Here is a 22,789-nt window from a genome sequence, read left to right as displayed (position 1 = left end):
AGTGAGGCGGAGGGAAATTATTCCAATGCCCAAATTCCTGTGAGATCAGATGTATGGGGGCCAGAATTTGGTGTTTGGTTTGGGAGGAGCCAGGGTACAGAAAAGACCACCAAGGGGGTCTTGACCTCATGAATGGCAGGTGTCAGAGTAACAAGTCTGGGAAGACACACACTGGTTCTCATGATGCTAAAGGGTCTAGAGTAGTCATGCTCTCTGAAGACTGCAGCTTCACCTTCGCAGCGAGAAAACCAGAAGAAGCCCTCTAACCACAGAGGAAAAGAGGCTCAGAGCCCTCCAGCAGGAGGCTGCCTCCTGTACCCAGCTCTGCCACTTCTGACCCAACCCAGGGCCCAGAACATCTTCAGAGAGCTAGGAATTTTACAAAGAATTTGATTTTATTGATATTTAAATATATTAAATATTTCACTGAAATACATGATACACCACCCTCCCCCGCCCCACAGTGGTTACATTATAAAACCAAAGTCCATGGGCCTCCCATCCACTGACTTCCCCCATCACCTGGTGAGAAAGGGGCCGATGGTAGCCCAGGAGAAGGGCATGGCTGGCACTGTGGTATGGGGAGTGGGTGTGGACAGGCCCCTCCCACTTGGCAAGAAGCAAAGACAACTCACCGAAGACTGAGGTCTTCCCACTCTGGTCTCCTTACACCCTCACCCCCAACCCAGGGCTCCAAGCAGTCCCTTCCTATCCAGGGATATGGCTGGGGAAAGGAAGTTGATTTTCTGTCTGGACCAACTAGTCTTTTCCCCTCCTCCTAGCCATGGCTAATGAAGTGCCCGATGGCCCGTTTGGTCAATGCATGAAGATCCCCCAAGGGAGGCAATACGAGCCAGAAACCAGGCCTCTGCAAGGAGCTTGAGTCAGAAAGGGCACGAGGAAGGGCAAGAGTACCACCTATCCCTTCCATTCCCCAAACCCAGCAACTCTGGGACCCTCTCTCCTCTGTCTCTCTCATCACCTCCAAGACAAAATGATGTTCAAGCAAGATTCAGGCTAATGCCTCTGACTTAAATAGGTACAGACAGAAAAACCAAGGCACCAACTAATTCAGGCCTGAGGCAAGGAGGCTGCAAGGAAAGGAGTAAAAGGAAGGCAGAGATAGGAAGGGAATCTAGAGTCCAACCTTCCAACCCTCCTTCTAGGCCTTGCAGGCTTCATGGGGACTGGGGAGCCAGGAACACGCTAGACTGAGACTGAAGGCTGCGGAACGCCAAGTCTCAGGTTCCCTTGCCCTATCCCCTAGTACCAGAACCTGGGTCCTCAGAGAGACCCCATGCTACCTCGGTCCCAAAGTATACCACCAGCTGGGGAACCCAGGAAATTCCTGAGCCTCTGCCCACCAAACCCCAGACAGTTCAAGTGCACGGAGCACTGAGGCTCAAGCAGGCGCTTGGGTCCCTGCCCCAGGCAGGGAGACAGTCAGGCTGCACATGCGGCCCCCAAATGGCACTTAGGGATTTGGCACAAAAAGCGACTCCTCTCACCAGGGCCACCTTCCTCTTGCAACCACACCCCATGCCACTCCTGTGCAACCTAGGCATCTCTCTCCATCCCTTGAAATCAGAAGCCCTGCCTTATTCCCAGAAGACAGAGGCCCACAGGAGAGAGGCAACCCCGGGCAGAGAGCTGAGGAGGAGCACAAGGACACACACAGACCTGGGAAACAGCTGCACACACAAAGGCCAACATGCACACACATTACACAGACACACAGGCCCTCCCCAGGGCCAAAGACTTGGGAGGACGAGTTTGAGATCAGGGTCACTCTCCTCCGTGCCCTGACCCTTTTCTATTTGGCAACAGAATGGGTAGAGATGCTCTGTGTCCCCTTGCCAGCAGACAGCAAGAGAGGAGGGGGGGGGGGGGGGGGCGCGCGGGGCAGAGTGACCTGATCATGACCCCAGTGGGGCCCTCAGATCAAGAGTCTGGTACCACCCCGCTCCCTGGCTGGCCTGCTCTCTTTGGCACCTGCCCGTGAACTTTCAACTCCTGGTCTTCTGACATCCGCACACACCCACTTGCTCTCTGGCTGGGCATTTTCACAGTACCAATGAGGCCAGATGCCCCTTTCCCTGGAGCTGTGCAGGAACTGGGGCTAAATCTGAGCTGTCAAAAGTCCCTTTGTTCCCCTTTGGGGACAGATCATGGGACTAGGATTTGGCAAATGGAAACATTCCCCTGAAACATGGACAGAGCTGGGTCCCCAGGGCATCTCCCTCCTCTGCCCTGTGCCTAGGAGGGAGAACTGACCAGGGTGGGGTACCCAAGGCCAGTGCTGGGGATGCAGGCATAGCAGAGGCAAGCATGGAATAGGCACTCCTCAGGCCTGCCCCAGTCTTTGTACAAAATATTCCCAGGAAAAAGAGGGAAAGGAAGGGCCCAGCCCTGAGTCTGTTGCCCAGACAGACAGGGAAAGGGTAGGCATGGCAAGCTGCCATTTTAATCCCTCAGGCAGGAGGTCTCCTTCCACCTCTACTGCTGCCCCCCTCCACCCCCCCACCGGCCCCCTGGCTCCCGAAAGCTGGAACAAAGAGGCAACAGCCCTATCCCAGTTGGAAAAGTAAAAGTCACTTGCATAATCCTCTTGGTATCCCTTGTGTTCACCAGCCTGAGGGCAGACGAGCATGATCCAAGCACAGCCTGCTGGTGTGCTCCCTTCTGTGGTCAGCAAGGTCTAGAGGCTTCGTGCCCCCTGCCATGGCTCCACCAAGCGAGCCCAGAGTCCACTCAGATGCCCACCTTGGTCCTGACAGCTGAATCTGTAGCTGGGCCCTGTTAACTGGGGGGGCCCCCGTTGAGGAAGTAGGTGGTCATCTCCCCCTTGCCCTTCACCTTGACCACCCCTCGACACTCCAGCTGGTAGCCTTTGGCAGCTAGAACCTGGTACAAGTCCGTGGTCACCTGGGGGATGGGAGGGGAACCCATTTAGCCTGGCATCCTTCCTACTGCATTTGTAGGGGTCCAGGGGTTCTCTGATCATGCTAGCCCCACCCCAAACCACACACCCCCCCAACCACAGAACACTGCCACCCTACCGCTGTCCTAGCTGACCTCAGAGAGGGACCTGCAGAAGCCCTCTAGACCCATACCCTTCCCAGCCTCTGCCCACATCCCCCTCACCTGGATTCGGTCAGGGACCCCCGTGCTGTCCATACGGCTAGAGACATTCACTGTGTTCCCCCAGATGTCATACTGCGGCTTCCGAGCCCCAATGACACCTGCCACGACTGGGCCCATGTTCAGCCCTGCGATGGGGACAGCAGGAAAAAACTGAGACTAATGACATTCCAGGGTCAGCCCAGGGAGTCATCCCACCTCCTGGAACCTTTAGAAGGACCCAGAGAAGAAAGTGACAAAGGGACAAGTGTCCTGGTTGTAAAAAATGGCAGATCTGGGCATGTCCTGAGGCGCTCCCCTGAGTGAAGACAGCCACTGCCATCACAGTAGCTAAATCCACTAAAAGCTCGCTCTGCGCCAACCCCTCCGGGAAGCATTTTGCATTCCATTACTTCATCCCCTCAACGGCCCTCAATGGTAGGTATCATGCCCATTTTACAGATAGCCTTGGGGAGCTGAGAGGAGTTGGGCAACGTGCTAAATAAGCCAGTAAGTGGAACAGCCAGAGTTCACACCAGAGTGACTCCAGAACCCACGCCGTTAACCGCTCCTCCCACCCACCAGCTCCCAGCTCATCTCAGAGGTGCCTCTCAGACTGGCCATACATAAGGACACAGGTACTGGAGTGTAAATAAACCCGGTTTTGAATCCCACTGCAGCCATCTACTAGCTGTTTGGCCGTGGCCAAGTTATTTTAACCTGAGAGTCAGTCTCTATCCGTAAAAGGGGATGACAACGTGAAGATTAAAATGTCTAGGACAGGGCCTAGCACACAGTAGGCCCTCAACGAATGATCTCTGTTCTAAACGTGAGACGAGACAGGAGGTGGGAGAAAAGGACATCCCGCAGGATTCCTGATGGGGCGTCTGTGACACCACCCCTAGGCTGCTTCCTTGGCCTCACCCAGAAGCAGCCCTGGGAAGAGCCCCCATGCAACCAGGCCATCTCACCAATCTTCATCTGGAAATTGTTGAAGGAGTGCTCATTGATGTGTTTCATCTGCTCCATGAGCCGCATGGCGTAGTCGGCCAGGGCGGTGATGTGGGAGCGGCCTGCCTGATCGTAGGTGCTGGCGTTCAGCCCTGAGGCCGCCATGTAGGTGCTACCGATGGTCTTGATCTTCTCCAGCTGCCGGAACCGCTCCTCGCTGATGATCTGGCCAGCACGGGGAGACCCGACTGTCAAGGCAGAGAGGCCAAACGCACGCACCCTGCCCGATGCTCACTCTTGCCCTGCCTCGGCCTCTCCCCGCTTCCCTGTTTCAACAGCTCCCCTCCTTCGAGTGAGTGTGCCCCCGCCTTCCAGCTGTCGTTCTCAAGGCGGGACCAAGGAGCCGGAACACAGGGCTCCTTCGCCAGGCAGTCCGTCAGAACCCCAGGCCAGGACTTAACGCGTACAGCTTCAGCTCAGCTTCAAAAGCTCCCTCGCAGAATCCGGGACCACAGAAGGGATATTAGCCACCAGTTATTCTAACTGTCACTTTTTGGGAAACTGAGTGCCAGAGTGAAGAAGTGACTTGGCTCCAAAACAGTAAATGGCTCATTCCTGACCTGGATATTCAGGATACTTCCTCATGCTCGCTTCCATTTTCTCTATTCAGGGGCCCATCTTGCTTCCTTGGGCTCACATGGGGCTCTGTCCGCAGACCAGTGCTTTCGTATCCAGTGACACCCAGCTGATACCCATCCCGTCCCCCCCCCCCCCCGAGCCTCCTGTCCTTTGCTCCCTGGCAGTGACGGCCCCGCCGCACTGAGGCCGAGCTCCTTGCTGCCTCGGACACCCCGGCGGGTCCTTGTCCTTGCCTCTGCTGTGCCCCCCCGACTCCTACCCCGACATCTCAGGGTCCCATCCACCCTCCCTCCCCCGCCATCCAGCTACCCCTCCAAACCCAGCCTTCCCATCCGAAGTTCTCCCCACTCCCCCAGCCGCCCCCCCCCCAGCTGCTCGGCGGCAACAGCAACCAGACAAGCACCTCATCGAAGTCGGCGATGATCTCGTTGAGCAGCCGCAGGCACTCGACGCCCTCGTTGTTGGCCTCCAGCTCCACGTAAAACTCGGAGAAGTTGGCGATGGAGGCGAACATGACGGCCACGCACTCGCACGACTGATAGTAGAGCTCGTCGTTCCGGCGCTCCCGGGCCAGGAAGTGGGCAGCCACGTCCTTGGGCAGAATGTTGTGCAGCAGCCTTCGGTTGTAAGCCTGGAGTTCCTCCATCTCCTCCTTCTCCCCTGTTGCCTGTGGACACCACACCCATCACCCATGGCCCAACATTCACAAGGGGCGGGTACAGCGGCCGATGCCTGCAGACAGGCATCAGAGGGAATCACGGGGAAGAAGGCAGGCATGGCCGGATGGGACCTAAAGAACAGGCAGGGGTGAAGAGCAGGGACAGGATGACGCAGGGGTGAAGGGGTGGGCGCAGAGAAGGCTCGGAGCCAGGGTGGGCTTGGGCGGCCCGAGCCTCGGCCAGCTGACAAGATGCATTTCTGGCTTGGCCCAGGTCCCGTCCCCAGGACCCTCCCCCTGCCCCAGAGGCCCGCGCTCGGTCACCTGCAGCTTCCAGAGGAAGTCCAGACGCGCAGTCGATTCCACCTGCTGGGCGTGCAGATACAGCGCCAGTGCGAAAACCAGCAGAATCACGGGGGTCATGTACTTGAGCGCCACCCTCCCCGCAGCTGGGCTGAGGGTAAGCAGAGGCAAGCTCAGGGTCTGAAAGAGGCACGGGGCAGCCTTACCCTTCCCCGCCCCAGAGCCCTCACTCACCAGTCCAGCCCATCGAAAGTCTCATTGGAAGAAGCCCTGGCAAGAAGATACAAGAAACAACGTCATCGGTTCTTCTTGGGTTGCTGGGTGGGGGCAGAGGGAAGGGGAGGCAGAAACTGCATTTACCGAGCACAGAGCATAAAATCAGGCACAGGGCCAGGGCCTTTGCTTACACGAACTCGTTAAGAGCAGAGGTTAAGAGAAGGTTCCACTCCTGGCTCCTCGACTTACCTGTCCTGTGACCCGGAACAAGTTGCTTAAGTCTAGGCCTGTTTCCTCAGCAGTAAAAGAGGGACGAGATCTAAATAACACGCACAAGAGGCCTAGCGCGGCACCTGGCGTGCAGGAAGGCTTCGACAAAGGTTAGTTACCATGATCTTTACAATCCCCTACGATACAGGTGCCACTGCCATTTTACAGATGAGGAAACTGAGGCTCAGACACGTTAACTCACCTGCCCAAGGTCACACAGCTAATGAGCAACAGAGCGGGATTCAAACCCAAGTGGACTCCAGAGGCTTTTCCTACCACCACACCAAGCGATGGCCCCATATCACAAGGGATGGGGTTTGCAGAGGAAAAGCCAGTGTGGTAACCCCGCCAAAGGCCCTAAGCAGGAGTCAGACGTTTTGGTTCCCAGCCAGGGCTCTGCCACAAAGCAGCTGTGTGACCTACAAGTGGTTAAGAGAATGTGTACGAAGAAACCATGCAAATGAGAGAGGGAATTTTTTTAAATGTCTGGCCTAAAGATACAGGGACTTCCCAGGACTGGGGTTTCCTTGGGGTGACTGTGAAGTCACGTGCTGGGAGCTCCTCCCCTGCCTCCTTTTCCGCCACAGGTGAGGGGTGAGTGATAGCATTCCAAGGGCACAGAGACCTGGGCACCAGAGAGACTCACAGTGACCAGCAGGGTCAGGAGGCTCCTAGGGAGTGAAAGGGGTTGAGGATAAACTCACAAGCCATGGACACCAAGCAGCAGGTCATAGTTGTCAAAGATGGTGGCTGGGGGGCCCAGCAGAAGCAGCACCAAATAGATGAGCCCCAGGACAAAGATCATGGCCAACTTCCCGATGCTACTGATGTGCAGGAAGACAGAGCTGGCCAAGAGACTCAGCAGCATGTTCCCAACGAAGTACTGGGGGGGGAGGGGGCGATGGCAGAGGTGGTGTTGGATGAAGCCACGGCACCCCCGACCCCATGCAGGAAGAGCCCTGCACTCCCCTCCACAACCTCAAACCCAAAGCTCCTTCAGCCTCCACACCCCGCCCCCCAGCACACCAGGGCCCCTGGCTGCTTCTGCCACAGGGACGCTGGTGAGACCTGGGCCCCCAGTGCCCATCGCCAGGCCTGACCCAGAGGAGTCGACAACTAGTACTGATTGGAACCCCAACCCATTCCCGCCTGAGCATGGCTTGGACACCTCAGGGAAGCTGCAAGTGGGTGCGGTGCCCTCACACAGGGGAGCATCCAGGCCCAGAGAGTAATTGAGGTGCTGCAGGTGGCAGGCGGTGATGTCAGCGGGTGTTACATTCAGCATCCGGGCTGCGCAGGTCCGTATGGGGGTGTGGTTACAGGTAAACTGCAAAAGTTGGGGGAGACACATCAGGGTAAGCACGGAGGGGAGTGGTTACAAGGGCCATGCCCCCCTGCCTTATACCCTGGAGATCAAAGTTCTCACTGAGGGTGACAGAAGGTACAGAGAGCAAGGAGAAAGGGGGACTCGAGTTAACCTCATCCCCTCCTTTGGCATAACGAGTTCTAGGAGGGCAGGAAATGGGCCTTCTTCCTCTGCCTACCCCCAGGGCCCAGAGCAGTGCTTGGCACAGACGAAGGGAAGAAGAGTCCCCACTGGACCTTTACCATGTTGGCGATGGCAGAGGTGAACACAAGCAAGACTGAAAAGATGCCAACCACAGTGCTGTGTGCCCGAGAGCGGACAATGCTGCGGGAAAGACGTCGCAGGGCCTTGGGGAAGAGCTGCGGACAGGCCAGAGACCGGGAGTTAAAGACGGTGTCAGCCAAGGGGGAAGGCCAACCAGGGATGGGGCCCGGCGGGCGGGGGGAGGCCTGGCCTCCTCCTCCCTGTCCCCACGTGCCTTACCAGCCCAGCCCAGCCAGCGCCCGCCCCCACCAGCCCTGGAAGAACCCCCAACGTACAGAGCCGCAGGAGGGCACGGCACAGGTCAGCACGGTGGTCAGCAACAGCAGGAAGATACCGGCATAGATCCCAAGCAGCAGGGTTGAACTGCGGCAGAAGGGGGCCGGGAGGAACGTTACTCTGGGGTATCTGGGCGTCCTTGTCCCACTCCCCAGATGGGCGGGGTGCGGGCTCCACGGACCGTAAGCTTGCAGGGCATGGGTGTCCGGGAAGGTTCTGGGAAGTGGTGGAGGGAAGAGAAGCAGAGTGAGGGGGGACAGGGCTCTCACTGTGGGAAGACGAGGAGCTGGATAAAGCAGATGAAGCAGAAGACCAGCAGCGCACAGGCCACGTAGGCTCCGAAGCGGGGGTCCACCTTCCGTGAGTACTGAGGGGGAGGAGGCTGAGCTGGGCGCTGGGCTCTGCCCTGGGGGAGGCAGGGCACTCCCCGGGGCCCCAAGGAGGGGAAGCAGTGGCCCCGGTGATAGGAATCCCCCCTGTGCCCTGTGGTCGCGCCTCTCCCCCCATTCCCAAAATAACCTCTCCTGTTCCCTCACTTGTGCTCAGCCTTCCTGCCTGGACCTCCCCTCCTCGCCCGGCCCTCGTCCCTCTGCCTCTCAAATCCCCCAAACCTTCTTTTCAAGATCCTCTCTCTGGAAGGTGAGCAGGAAGCGGCGCACGTGGTCCTTCCGTAGCTGATCAATGCTGCGGGCATCGATGGCACGGCCCAGGAACTCATCTACCTCATCCTCGGGGTTCAGGGCATCTTGGGCACCCCGGCTGAGGGCAGGGGACATGGCTTCACCAGGGGCATGAGCAGTGCCATGTGAGAGGCAATGAGAAGGGAAGGGCATGGGCAGCACCCAAGAACAGAGTGAGCGGGGGTGTGGCCCTGGCTCCCCCATGACACACCTAAGGTCCAGGAAAGAGGGGGCCTCAGCTCCCCGCAGCCCTGTCCCAGGCTGCAAGTGCCTTCCCTCCTACTCTTCCCCCCTCCTCGATAACCTGACTTACTTGTCTTTGCTGGAGTCATCAATGCCCTGGAGAAAGGGACAAAGTGTGCCAGTGAGGTGAAGGGCAGACCACCCTCACCTCCATCATCCCTTCCCCATCCCCAACGGTGCACTGAGGGATCCCCCCATGTACTCTGCGGGGCTCGGGACCCCTGGTATGAAGTCATTCCTCCTGCCCCCAATACCAAAAGTCGTACGTGGAGACGCAGGAGCCACAACAAGGAAGGCAGAAGAGAGAAGGGGGGGTACAGAGTGTCAGGCAAGTGAGGCCTCAGGTCCTAGTGCCGCGGGCCCCTCACCATCTGGCGGAAAGCCTTGGAGTCCTTGGTCCGGGAGAAGGCACGGTCAGGCACCCAGCGGGGCATCAGCCCTTCCATGGAGTTGGCCCGTGTCCGCTGCAGCTTGGCCAGCATGGCCTTCTCCTCTTTCTGTGCAGGCAGCCGGGTGCAGGATCAGAAAAGGGGCCCGGAGAAGAAATCTGTCTGCTGCCCACATTTGCCCTCCTCCCTGCCTGCCTCCCCCCCCCCCACGCCCCCACCCCGGCCTGACCCGTTTCTGGCTGGCTCCCAGGATGAGGAAGGTCTCAATGTGCTGCTCCTTGAGGTAGGCGTTACGCTCACCGCCGCGGCCTGGCTCCACCTCATAGTCCCCATTCAGGTACTGCAGCGTGGCCCGGGTGATATGGATTCGGCTGGGAGGGAACAGGAGGGTGAAGCCTGGGCTTGCCCACCTCATTCCCGTCCCCGTCCCTCACCACCTGTACCCCACACTCACCCGGCCCGGCCCCCCGCCTCCATGTGGTTGGCCAGCGTCACGTCATTGGACCACACGTCGAACTGCCACTTCCGCAGGCCAAGGACGCCACAGTGCACACGCCCGCTGTGGATGCCCACGCGCATGTTCACGTTCACACCGGTCACCTCACGCACCAGCCTGGGAGGAGGCGGCTCCAGTTCAGCTCCTGGCACGGTCCTCCCCACTCCCAGCCCAGAGCTCAGGCCCTTCACTCCCCTCGGAGCCGGACAGACAGGGACAGACCCAGATGCGCGGCACAGGAGCGCAGCCCTTGGCTGGACGTGGGCAAAAGGCTGCCTGGGTCTCAGAGACAAATGTTTGAGGACTATGTTCACCGGCCGTGGCCCTGCCGCATCCTGTGGAACTGAGCCAGAAAGGGGGGAGTCCCTGTTCTCCCCTCCGGCCAGCTCAGCTAGCACTTGCACCAGCCCAAATGCCCTCACGCTGGCTCCCCTACCCTGCCCGGCTGGCTAGGGCCTCAGCTGCACAGGCTGAAGAAATATGCATTCCCCTCCCTGGTGATGGGCCTCCAAGACAGAGAAATAGCCACAACTGAGGAAAAATCCTGAGGATATGTCAAAGGGTAGGAGTCGGTGGGGGCACCCTCGGTTCCAGGAGGCCTGGGAGGGGCACTGCTTACGAGATGGCCTCGATCATGTCCACCCCCATCTCCACACAGCAGTGGGCATGATCTGCCCGGGCCTCCGGCAGCCCCGACACACAGTAGTAACAGTCCCCTAAGATCTTGATCCTCAGGCAGTGATTTTCCTAAAGGGGAGAGTTGGGGAGAGGCGCTCTCACTCTCTTGCCCGCCCAGCACCCTCCCTGAGTCACCACCTGTCCCCACCGTGCCAGGCCGCCCCAGTAAGGCCATGCGCACGCCACCCCCAGCCCCAGCCCCCTCACCGCAGCCAGCTTGTCAAACCGGGCAAAGAGCTCGTTCAGGGTCATGACCAGCTCCTGTGCGGTGCACTGGGATGCCAGGCTGGTGAAGCCTTCAATATCTGCAAACAGGATGCTGTGGACAATGGCAGAAGATGGAAGGACCACGTGGCGCTCAAAGACTCCCTGGTCCCCCATCCCTCCCGGGCTCCTCCCCCTCCCCCCCTACCTGACATTGTCATGCTTCTGGATGTAGATCTTGTGGAACATCATGTCTTCCTTCTTTGTGTTGATATCTTCTTTCATCTCCATGGCAACATGCTGGGGCAACACGGACAGCAGCAGCCGTTCCTAGACCAGTGGTTTCAACGGGGCACCACTACCTTCTCGGCCTCACGCTGCAACCCCTCCTGACGCCTCCACCACCCCAGGGCCCTCCCAGACCCCTCTGGAGACCTGAGCTGCCCTTCTGGACCTCCCCCATGAGAGCCTACAGCAGGTACACGCCCCAGCCCGCTCTGAGCACCCCCGTGCAGCCCTCACTTGTGCTCCCATCTACGCTCTCCCACCCTCGGACAAGACAGGATCCCCAGCGTCACACAGCCTGTGTGATGCACGATCGGGGCGGGGGGGGGGGGACCATCCACACTTATTCCATGGAGTGGTACAAGGCAGCGGACCCAGTCTGTGGGTTCTTTGGGGGTGAGGACGGGAAAGGCCTCGGACAGGGAGAGCAGCCCCACCTGCTGCCGATTCTCATGCTGCAGGTGCAGCCGGGCCTGGATGTAACCACGGGTCTCCTGAAAGGCCTGGCGCTGAGACACCTCAGCCGGGTAGTGCGTGCAGATGCCGATGATGTTGGTGCAGATGAACAGCAACATGCTGGCACCCAGCTGCAAGAGGGCAGCAGTGGCAGACGCGTGACCACCCCCACCCCCACCCCGCGCAGGTGCAACTTGCTAGGCTCTCTGTGCATGCCTTCCCTCGGGGAGGAAGCCAGGATCCTGTGCCCTGTCTGTCCCCGAGCTGTCCCAACCCCTGTTAACACAGCTCCCCCTTCTCCCACAGGACTCCGGCCCCCTCCCCAGATCACTCCACAGCTAGAAATGGGACCTTTTCACAACTCCTGGGAGCAGAAGCACCAACCAGGGCAAGGTGGGTCATGGGGCCTGTGCCCAGCACACTACGATTTCCTGCCCCACAGTCAGCGCAAACAAAAAACAAATGCTGCTCCTTCTGCATGTAGATCTCCTCACAGGACAACACCCAGGAGCCTTGAGCTCTACATCCTCCTATCAATGCCCAGGACAAGTCACCTCATCTCTCTGGGCCTCTGTATGCTCATCTAGAACCTGGAGAGGAACAGTAAGAAGATTTCTAAAGTCCCTCCCTGCTCTGACATAACTTCATATAATAATTACGATAATTACTACTATTATTACTATTGGCTAATATGTTGGCTACCTCCTATTTAATATTCCTGATTTCTATAGCTGCCTCGTATACAGTAACTAACGGATTTCTCCTAACTCTATGAAACGGCTAACAGTATCTCATTTTAAAGGTAAGGCACTCCAGCACAGAGAAGCTAAGTAATGTGCCCAAAACCACACAGCTAATAGTGGCTGGTGTGGGACTTGAGCCCAGGACAGTCAGACTCCAAAGCCTGTGTCCAAACCCTACTGCACGGTATTCCAGATTTCCAAGATTCCTACTCACTTCACTCACCCAAGCTCTTGAGGCCTAGCCTCAGAGACCAGGCTTGGGAATCATCAATTCTACTAATGTGGGACCTTCCCTTCCACCTGGGAAGGGTTGCCCACCATGCCCCGGCACTCCCAATTCTTGGCACAGCCAGGCCCCATGCCCTAGGACCCCGATCTGAGGACAGTCAGAACCTCCTCAGCATCAGTAGCACTCACCGGAGAGCAAGTCTAGGGAAAACTGGCCTCAGTGTTTCTGGAAATTCAGGGGTTAACCTGGCACCTGTGGCTCCGCCCCAGAGTTGGCTGGGGCAGGGTTCTGGTTTGGGGAGAAGGGAGGGAAAGAGCACCAACTGGAAGCCAGGAATTCTGGGCTTTCCCCAGAACCAGAACTAGTCCTGCAAACTTGGGCAGGTCACTTAATCTCTGGGGCCTCAGTTTCATGTTTCTTAGATGAAATGGAGCGGTAGGTTCAGCAAACCCCCAAGCCATTTCTCACTCTGACCCTCTAGGAACGGCCTCCTAGCTTCCCTTCCCAGTCCAGCTCACAAGGCCCCCCTTCCAGCAGCAGGGCTGAAGAGGGGGGCACACTATCTCCCTTAGGGGTTTCTAAGAATAGCCCCCAGTGGGGGAGAAAAAGGGGGGGTTAACCAGGCAACTTCCCTTCCTGGCCCCAGGAGCCCAAGAGGAAAAAGTGAGTCATGGGGGAGGGAAGGGGAAGGGGAAGGGGGACGAGAGACTGAAATAGATCTGTACGCAGACCCCTATCGACTGTGAGAAAAAAGGGATGCCAGGGCACTCTAGGAGACTCCAGGAGGGGCCACTGGGTGAAACTGCTCAGTGCATCTGAATGAGTGGGTCAGAGGAGAATGAAGGCTCCTTCCCATGAGCGTGAGCAGGGCTGGATCTGGAAAGGGGCTGTGCAAGGAGCCTAGAAAGGAGGCCATGGCCCCAAGCCATCCAGATTCGCATAGGCCAACTGGACACAGAGACTCAATCCTTCTCAGTTCAGAGAAGGGGTATGGGCAACCCTGGCTCTGGGGACGGGCACAGGGGCAGGGGTGACTTTCCCCACTCACCCTAAGAACGTGCCTGCTGAGGCCTACTGGGTCAGGCTGCAGCTGGGTGCCCCTGGGGAGGCAGGAGGCTGGCACAATCCTGGCCTCCACGGGGCTGCGCCTCCCCAGTCAGGCCCTCGGCCTGGTTCTGGGCACCATGCCAGCTAAGAGCAGAGAAGAGACACCCACCCACCCCTGGCCAGCCAGAGAGAAGGCGGGGAGGGGAGGTGGGGGGGGGGCTGGGGAGGCACCACCTCCAAGCTCCTCCTTCCCCAGGAGGGTAGTCCAACTCCAAAGCCCAGTGCGATAGCTACCCTGGTGAGAAGTGGGGGGCTAGCAGAGGCAGAAAGACCCTGGCTCTTTAAGAGGTCTGACTGCCCTGTGGGTGCCTGCTCCACAAACAAATGGGCTATAAAGTTACTTTTAAAAAGGTACATTCTGTTCCGGAGCACAAGCTGGGCGGAGAAGGGCATCATGCCAGAGCACCCAGCTTCTCACCCTGGAAGCCCCAGGCAACTTCCTCTTTGTGGGTGGGGCTAGGGTGGGCTACAGGCCACAAGCCCTAGGCAAGGCAGAGGCGGGACTCCCTCAAAACTTGAGCAAGACAGAGGACAGCACCCTCAAAATCAGGGTGCCAAGAAAGAGATCATGAGATATGTTGGTTAGGGGCTATGCCCTAAAGGATCAGCTAGGCAAGATGTCCTGGTCTCTGCTCCCTGGTCAGGGGGATGACCCAAAACGGCAGACTCCACAGGCTCTTGTCTCTCTGAAAGGGACTTCCAGGAAGGCCCTTTCCTGGGTACCATCCCCTACAGCACTCCCACACCTCCCTGCCCCCAGGTTCTACTCCACCCTGGGAGAGGGTGGGGCCCTAACAGCAACCTCATGAGGTAGATACTATTTTTATCCCAGTTTTACAGACTGGGAAACTAAGGCTGGGAGAAGTGAGGTTCATTGTCTAAGATCTCACAGAGAAGAACTCAGCCCGTTGGACCAGCAGGTCTGCGCGCAGCCAAGCCATGATTTCTCCCTCAACATGGTGCTGTCAAGCCCCACCCCACACACCACTCAGAACCCGGATACAGTAGCTGGCATGGACAGAGAACCTCAAGGCAGGGCTGCCGGAGCTCTGGTGCTCAGTGGGAGGACGGCAGGAAGAGATCCGACCCTGATGCCCCTCTTTTCTACAGTCCAACTCCACTCAAACCACGCCCAGCCCCAGAGAAAACTGATCCCACTTGTCACCCTCCCTGTCCTCTCAGAGATGGCCTTGGTCCAGTAGAGAAGCAACTCCTCCCTTGCTCACTCCCTCCAAACCCTGCTTGATCCCTCCAGATCGCCACCTGGAGCTGCTTTTCAGGGATGGCACCAGGGCCTGAGTCTCAGGTTATCAACTTGGGGCCAGAGATGCCAAGGCCTGCCGTAGCCAACAGCGCCCTCTCGGTCCTGCCCAGGACCCTGGGGCTAGACATCAACTTCGTGGCTCCAGTGCTCCCTCACATCTATGGACTACGCTGCTTCAAGGACCTCAGGCTAAAGAGCTGCAGACTGGGGCCTGCAGAGCGCAGGCTTGGGTCCCGGGGCCCTCCCTCCCCTCAGCAGTGCCCTCAGCTCCAGATCCCAGATGCAGCCCACCCCTGAAACTTGGCCTCCCGTCATCTGCCCCTCCCCTTGGACACAGCCCCGCCCCCAGTATCCACCCATGACCCACACCCCTGCCACCCTCGATCACCACACCCCTTCTCATTCCTGGCCTGGGGTCCCAAGGCCCACCTCCCCGACCACCCACCTGCTTCCAGAGGAAGGCGTCGCCACGGTTGAGCTGCCAGGCCAAGATCAAATGCAGGGTGGACAGGCCCAGGCCACTGAAGACAGCTGCGCGCATGCGGATGGGTAGGAGCGTGTAGGTGATGTAGACAAAAAACACAGGGCACCAGAGGCCCACGGAGGGGCTGCGGGGGGTGGCTGCCAGGGCCCCCCCCACCTGCACAGCGGCCAGGATGCCCAGCACCACGTAGCTCACCACCCACATGGAGTCCTGGCGGAAGCTGTGCCGGTTGCACAGCACCATGAGCGCCACGAACAGGGTGGCGGCGCCGGCCAGCAGGGCCACGTAGGCGGGCTGGGGGCGGGCGGGCGCCGCGTGGAAGGCGAGCAGCACGGCTGCCAGCAGCACCAGCACGGCCATCAGCAGCGTCAGGCTGCTCTGGTTCATCTGGAAGAAGTACCGCTGGTACAGGCGCTCCAGCTTGGCCGAGCGGAACTGCTTCGACTGGAACACCTGGGCCAGGCGCCGCCAGCAGGACCGCCGACGCCCGGCTGTCACGTCAGGGGCCACGGCGGCCGTCGCCTCCGGGTCCTCAAAGCCCAGGGCCACTGCTCGCAGCCCCAGCTCCGGGCCCTTGCCCGGGCCACCCCTCCGGACGAAGGCCTCGTCCTGCCAGGGGCACCGAGGGGGCGCTGCAGGGGTGGGACTGGGGGGCTGTGCATCCCGGAGGCAGCTCATATAGCGGGGCGTGCAGAAGCCACTGGTCCGAGTCCCACGGCGTGGACGCTTCTGCCCATTGCGCTCACCCCAGGCTGTTTTCCGTTCATCCACTTTGGGGACCAGGAGGCCACTAAACCACGACATGCTGCCGGGAGAAAGGAACGAGCTGGTATTAACACCACCATCACTCCCTACCACCACCAGTAGCTATCATAAACTGAGTACGTTCACGGCCAAACTAAGCCCTTCAGACAACATATCACTCAAATAAAATCCCGGAGGAAGACGACGGTGTCCCCCTTCAACAGGCCAGAAAACGGGAGACAGAGGGAGGGAGGTAACTGGCCCTAGATCAAGGAGCCACAGAGCCGTAAGAACCGAGATTCGAACTCAGATCTGCCTGACCTCCAAGTAGTACACTTACATGTTCACCTCTTCCCCAAAAAGCACTGATTCGTGGGCGGTGACAAACTCAAGTGCCTGTGTCAATGAGCAAAGCCCCCCCCCCCCCCCCCCCCGCCCACCCGGGCCCCGGGGCCCAGGGCAACCCCCCCCCCCCCCCCCGGCTTAGGAGATGTGGGAGGAACTACGGAGTGCCCCCCCCCGCCCGGAACGGCAGGGGCACGCACCACCCCACACTAGTAGATAGCTGCCACTGGCATCCCAGCAGAGCCTGATCTTCTCATTTTCAACAGAAGCCGAAAAAAATGTACACTGTAATGTGACAGCTCCTGATTTTTAAATGTTGGCAAGTAATTCACATTTTTCAACACTGCAAGCCAAGTAAGTCACGTCTATGGAATGAATTCAGCCTGTGAGCTGCCAATCGGTGACCTCTATACAAAAGGGAATCTCTTTCCACATCATTCCCCATCACACTCACGCCACGCACACTTCACCAGGCCAAATTCAACTTCTTCCTCGGGTCACAGCTTAGAAGGAACTTCCTCAGGGAAGATGTCCCGGCTCCCCAACCCAGACTACATTTCGTCCCATTTACCGTCTGTGTGTTTCCTCTATAGTACTTACCACAATTATAATTAAATTGCCCCTTGTTCAATGTGTGTCCCCACCCCTCCGACTATAAACTTTGTGAGGGGTAGGGATTATCACTATTTTGCTCAGCACTTTATCCCTAGCACCAAGTACTCAGCCCAGCTCATGGTAAGGACTCAAGAAATATGCTGAGGGGCTCCTGGGTGGCTCAGTCGTTAAGCATCTATCTGCCTTCGGCTCAGGTCATGATCCCAGGGTCCTGGGACTGAGCCCGGCATCGGGCTCCCTGCTCAGCGGGAAGCATGCTTCTCCCTCCCACTCCCCCTGCTTGTGTTCCCTCTCTTGCTATCTCTGTCAAATAAATAAATAAAATCTTAAAAAAAAAAAAGAAATACGTTGAAAAGACAGAAAGCTCAAGATGGGATGTCTGGGTGGCTCAGTCGGTTAAGTGTCTGACTCTTGGTTTCAGCTCAGGTCATGATCTCAGGGTGGTGAGATCGAGCCCCGTGTCAGCTGCACCCTCAGTGCACAGTCTGCTTGGGATTCTCTCCCCTTCCCTCTCCGTCTCCCTCCCACTCTGTCCCTCTGCTCTCCCCCCTCCCAGCACTCTCTCTCTCTCTCTCAAATAAATAAACAAAATCTTAAAAAAAAAAAAAAGCAACCTCAAGGGCATTTGCATTGAGCAGCTAATGTGAAATAAAAACAAACAGTGATAATCCTATGACTCTTCATCTTCCTCCCTGCACTCCAGTCCTATGAGCCTCCTTGCTGTTCCCCAACACACCCTGCATAGGCCGGCCTGGTGCTCGCCGCCGTGTCCTCTGCCGCTACAGGAGCTCCTCCAGGTCACAGCTCAAATGTCTCCTTATCAGTGAGTCTTTCTCTGACCGTTCTATTAAAATAGCAACCCCCTTTCCTGGAGCTCCCTATCTCTCTTCCCAGCTTTATGTTTTATTTCTCTCCATAGCTCTTATCAGCAACTGCCATTCTATATATTTTCCTTATTTGCTCATTGTCTCTCCTCACTGGAATGTGAGCTCCATGAAGGCAGGGATTTGGGCCCGTTTTGCTCACTGCCCTGTCTGCCACACCTAGTAGAATCTAAGTAGATGTTCCTAAAATGGCTCCGCAGACAATGCTTTCTCTGTGCTTTAAACTTTTCAAGGTCCTCTCACATGCCTAATTCCATCTGATCTTCACCAAAACCCTGTGTAGCTGCTTCTGTGGCCACCTGGAGCACAGATTTGACAGGGGGGGAAAAAAGAAAGGAAAACAAGGTGCATAGCAGCTTTATGTGGCTGGCCCAAGTCACAGAGATCCCGGGCCACTGAATCAGACCCAAATCTCAGGTCTCCTCGAGGGTAGCGCCTTGAGCCAGGATGGGGAGGACTCCAGGGCAACACCCTCAGCGTGCCCCATGTGCGTGCCTCCTAGCAATGAGAGCACTGTCATCCTCCTCCATGCCCACAGGGCACCCTGGGGCTCCTTGTACTTAAACCTTCAGAGCTAGCAGCCTTGACATTTGTACTCACTAGGGGACACGGTGGGGAGGGCAGACATGTGGTGCTTCAAGCAGACACCCAGAGGCCCACAAAAGAGAAGGCAGACTGGGGACCTCTCTGCATGCTGGAAACCCCCATCCCTAGTTCACCCTCAGCCCACTTCTCTCAGCATCCCTTCTCCCATACTCCACAGAGCAGCATGCCCTTCAACCCCTTCACACCACCAACAGCACCCTCTGGAGGGGCAGATCAGAAATCCAAGACTTTGGGTCAGGTTGGCATTTGGAAAAAGTCACCAAAGGAAGCCTGGCTCTTCAAAATACTTCACTGGAAGCATGATCTTTGGAGCAAGACCAGGCTTCAAACCTGAGAGTAATTATGTGCTAGCCCACAGCCCTGAACACGTTACTATGTCCCTGCATCAGTTTCTTCATCTGTAAAATGGGAATAGTAGTAGCTGTGAGAAAAGAATCCAACAGTATCTGTCACATAGTACACACTTGATAAATGAGTTCTTCTCCCCCACCCTATTACCACTTTGGACCCAAAACTCTGCCCCTGTCCAAGAAACGGAAAGACAGAAAAGTCATAAGCAAGACCACACATCTCCCCAGCCAGTCAGACACCTGGTTCCATCAGTCCCGGTGTCCTCGGCTGTCAGCCCCCAGAGCTGCTGGAGACATAGCCCAGAGTGAGCAGGTTTCCCACCACCCCCACCATGACATTTTACTTCATTCAGCCTTCCTCCTACTCGCCAGTCCCCTGCCCTATATTTACCACACACACCCCCCAAATGGCCCAGACCTCTGTTCCCAAAGGACCTGTTTCTGGCTGTGTTCCCAGCCTCCTGGAAGCACATCCTAGTATCTGGCTCATACCCACAGAGGAAGGGGCAGACACTGTCCAGAAGAATGCATGACTGTCCCCAGGACACTCTGATCTCCCAGAGGGGATAGTTTCAGAGCTGTGTAACTGTCCAACTAACTGCACCCATCCCATCTGGAGCTCCACTCCAGACAACACCCACCTTGGAGAACTCACCAGGCTCCCAGCACTCCTGGCACCCCACACTAGGTTGGTATGACAAGGAACAGGGGAGGGCACTGTTCAAAGCCACAAAACTTCCCTATATGGTCCCCCAACCCTCACTGTCCAAAACAACGCATCACTGTTAACCACAGACCACCTCCCTCTTCCACCTCCCTCTTCCCTAGGGACAGGCTCCTGAGCCTGTGCCTCTGACCTCCTCCTCTCCTGGGTCCCGGTCCTTGCTCTCTCTCACAGATCTGCAGCTCCAGGCACCGCTGGCTCCCACAGCCGGAGCCATATCCATTTAGCTTGGCAGCTGGAGGCCCAGTGCCTCCCAGATCTCAAGTCCCTCCCAACCCTGATTCTCCAGCCTGAGACCCAGAGTCTGAGGCAAGCCAAGGCCCAGCCCCAAGGATAGCTCTGCCCACTGCTTCTCCCAAACCCTCTTCCTGGCCACCTCGGTCTGTCCCTGCCCCTGCCCTCCTTGGCAGAAGGAGGCTCCAGGGGATTTAAAACGACTTCAGAAAGTTCATGGTAGAAGGCGCTGCCCAGGCAGGGCCCTTCAAGTGCCAGCACCGCCCACCACGCTGGGAAGTGGGCCTTGATTCCAGGCCTTTCCAGATGTAGAGGAGCCTCCCCCAGGGCCTGTATCTGGACGTCCAGGACTGCCTTCTCCTCCCTTCCCTGATCCTTGGTCTCCCTGAAGACTGCAGAAGGCTCCCACTTCCACGCCCAACCACACAACACCCCCCCACACCCAGGTTTTTCCACCTCACAGGGGTGTTCTGGTAAGGGGAGGGCATGGGGAGAGAGTCCCCACCGCCTGCTTCCACGTCTAGGTTTCCAGTCAGGCCCCGCTGAGAATCAAGTCTGCTCCCCCCTGCAGCGGGCCCTAGACACCACCCTTTTCATTGCCAAGGTCTGGGGCTAGGGGAGTGGAGGGAACTCTTGCAAGCAGAGGGCATCCCTCCACCCAGCCTGCCCCCCTCCCCTAAACACAATCACACTCTACCCCAAACTCAGAGGCTCACCCCACAGCCCCGCTGCAAAAACCTCAGCCAGCCCCTCCCCCAGTACAAGCCTTTCCCCCGGGTCCCAGCAAGCTGGGCACGCGCTTCGGGTGGAGGAAGGGAGTGAAGGGTGGGAGCCTTGAGCCCCCCATCTCCGCCCTGATTTCTCTCTCCAGTCCCAACGGCCTCAAGCTCCCCTCCAAACACTATCGAGCCTCCCCACATCGCGCGATTCTGTGCCCGCAACAACAACAACAACAAAACAAAAACTCTCGGGAGCGGCGCGGGAGTCTTCACGCCCCCCGAGACCCGAGCGCCCCAGCGCCGCCGCTCCCCCTACCGCTTCTCGGCGCGGGCTCACCTGCCGGCCGGGCTCCGCGCCTCCCCCGCGCCCCCGCCCCGCCGCCCCCGCGGGCTCCGGCCGGCCGGCCGGCCGTCCCGCGGTGCTGCTCCGTGCCCGCGCGTCCCGGCCGCGTCCCTCCCGCCGTCCGCAGTCCGCCCGGCCCGCGCCCCCTCCTTGCTGGCCAGCGCAGCCGCCCTCTACCCCGGATCCAGAAGTCCCCTCCCCGCCGGCTCCCGGACTCCCCGCCTTAAAGGCACAAGCTCCTATTGTCTGGGCGCCCCCTCCCCCTCCGCCTCCCGGGCCCCGCGCAGGGGCCCACTCCCCTACTGAGGAGCTGGGTAGGGGTGGGGGAGCCCGAGCAGCGCCCCTCCCTCCGCGCGCCCCCTCCTCTCTCCCGCCGCTCCCTCCCCCAGTCCTGGGAAAACAAGCGGCTTCTGTTCTGGGATCAAGACCCCGAGGGAGGGGGCCGTCCCGCCCGCTGCCCCTTCCCTCCACCCCCCCTGCTGCCTCCTGCGGCGTTCTCCGCCCACCCTCACCCAGGGGTCCCCGGGCGCGCCGGCAAACGCACTCTGTCTCTCGGCGACTAGCCCCTGCCGGGAGCACGGAGGGTCGGCTTCCTTCCGGCCGGGGTCCCCCGGGGCTGAACCGGCGCCCTGCGCCCACTCCTCACTCCTCCACCCTTCCTCCCTCCCCCGGCCCCCACCCTCCATTCCCGCCCAGCCGCCACGGCCCCGCTCCCTCCCGCGGGAACTCAGTTTAATAATTAATTAAGATTTCATTCCACCGGGCGCCAGGTGTGCGCGGCCTGCTTTCCCACACGCCACTTGTTTCCTCCTCCCCCAACCCTCTGGGGCACCTGCCAGTCGCGAACCTGCTGCACCCAGAGCCCAAGAGGGGGACTGAAGGAAGGGGCGCCCCCCGCCCCCGCCCACTGGGTCCTCTCCCTCTCCCTCTCTCTCTCTCTCTCTCTCTCTCACTCCCCCCTTCCCTCTCTGGGCAGCCCCTCCCCCGCACCTGCCAACGTGCAGAGCCCCTCCCCCGGGCACCTTTTACCCAACGGGTTGTGCTTCCCTGTTGAGGGTGGGGGTGAAGGGGGGGTGCATGGCTAGGTGCACATACTGAAAAATTGTTTGGGACTTCTGTTTATTTCCCATGTTTTCTTGCACAAAGCAGCAACCCAAGTTACCTGGGTGATGGGAAAATCACGTGGAAGCCGCTTTAACCCTTAAAGGGTTTGAAACTATGGGATAGCCAGAAAGGGGAAGGGGGTTAATTCCCAAAATGTAGGCGAGTCTGACTTTGGAATGAGTGCCATTGCCCCAGAGCTGGGAAGAGGGCAGCCTGCCTGGCTTCCCCAGGAGGCCTGGCCAGAGGTTCCCTCGACCGCACCTGTAGCTCCTTCTTCCTTTGGCAGCCTCTTCCGCACCCTGAGGTCCCACTTCAGCTCACGCCTCAGCGCGCCTGCTACGTTCTAGTCCTTCAAAGCCCAACTCTTGTCCATACCAAATCCCCACTTGGATTCCTAAACCCAGGACAGAGCTTGAGGCAAGGAAGAGAGGGGAGGAATTAGGAAAATTGGTTTCCATCACTTATCAGCCATATATAATTACAAATTATGTACTTTGGTAAATCGTTACTCTCTTGGAGCCTCATCTATAAAATGGGAATTTTATTTTTTTAAGATTTTTTTTTTTTAAGGGGCACCTGGGCGGCTCAGTCCCTTAACCGTCTGCCTTTGGCTCAGGTCATGATCTTGGCGTCCCTGGATCCAGACGGCCTCTGTGCCCTGCTCAGCAGGGAATCTGCTTCTCCCTCTCCCTCTGCTCCTCCCCTACTACCCCCACCTCCACCCCCGCTTGTGGGCGCTCTCTCTCACGCTTTCAAATAAATAATTAAAATGTAAAAAACAGAAACTTTTGGGGCATCTG

The 22,789-nt window shown here is 58.3% G+C and overlaps 1 protein-coding gene across 7 annotated transcripts; it reads right to left on the bottom strand.

Moving 5' to 3' along the window:
* Positions 1–281: 281 nt before the first annotated feature.
* On the bottom strand, positions 282–21,571 carry ADCY6 (adenylate cyclase 6). 7 transcript variants are annotated; one of them, XM_073882054.1, is made up of 22 exons: positions 21,430–21,571; positions 15,283–16,126; positions 11,476–11,625; positions 10,962–11,083; positions 10,757–10,868; positions 10,491–10,618; positions 9,830–9,988; positions 9,605–9,746; positions 9,355–9,483; positions 9,057–9,082; positions 8,675–8,822; positions 8,333–8,430; positions 8,063–8,150; positions 7,766–7,882; positions 7,326–7,484; positions 6,862–7,040; positions 5,906–5,941; positions 5,693–5,822; positions 5,114–5,377; positions 4,092–4,296; positions 3,145–3,269; positions 282–2,925 (listed from the first exon to the last, which is right to left on the bottom strand). In XM_073882054.1, exons 2-22 carry the CDS (start codon positions 16,123–16,125, stop codon positions 2,800–2,802), a joined length of 3,486 nt encoding a protein of 1,161 aa, XP_073738155.1. In that variant the 5' UTR covers position 16,126; positions 21,430–21,571; the 3' UTR covers positions 282–2,799. The 7 variants fall into 7 exon arrangements, with proteins under 7 accessions (XP_073738155.1, XP_025738909.1, XP_073738156.1 ...); XM_025883124.2 differs by lacking the exon at positions 21,430–21,571 and adding an exon at positions 20,880–20,997; XM_073882055.1 differs by lacking the exon at positions 21,430–21,571 and adding an exon at positions 19,723–20,841.
* Positions 21,572–22,789: the final 1,218 nt, after the last annotated feature.

This window comes from Callorhinus ursinus, unplaced genomic scaffold (genome assembly GCF_003265705.2).
Source record: "Callorhinus ursinus isolate GAN/ISIS: 27379988/994484 unplaced genomic scaffold, GSC_fseal_2.0 scaffold44, whole genome shotgun sequence".
NCBI classification, from domain to species: Eukaryota; Metazoa; Chordata; class Mammalia; order Carnivora; family Otariidae; genus Callorhinus; species Callorhinus ursinus.
The sequence above is the reverse complement of the archived record's forward strand: the minus strand, read 5'-3'. Positions and strand labels throughout refer to the sequence as shown.

Coding starts and splice junctions, on each gene's coding strand:
- ADCY6 (XM_073882054.1), bottom strand. CDS start 16,125: ATGTCGTGGTTTAGTGGCCTCCTGGTCCCCAAAGTGGATGAACGGAAA. Junction 7,485..7,765: donor CCTCTGCCATCGCCAACATG/GTAAAGGTCCAG, acceptor CAACTTTTGCAG/TTTACCTGTAACCACACCCC. Junction 5,823..5,905: donor ACTTTCGATGGGCTGGACTG/GTGAGTGAGGGC, acceptor GCTTACCCTCAG/CCCAGCTGCGGGGAGGGTGG.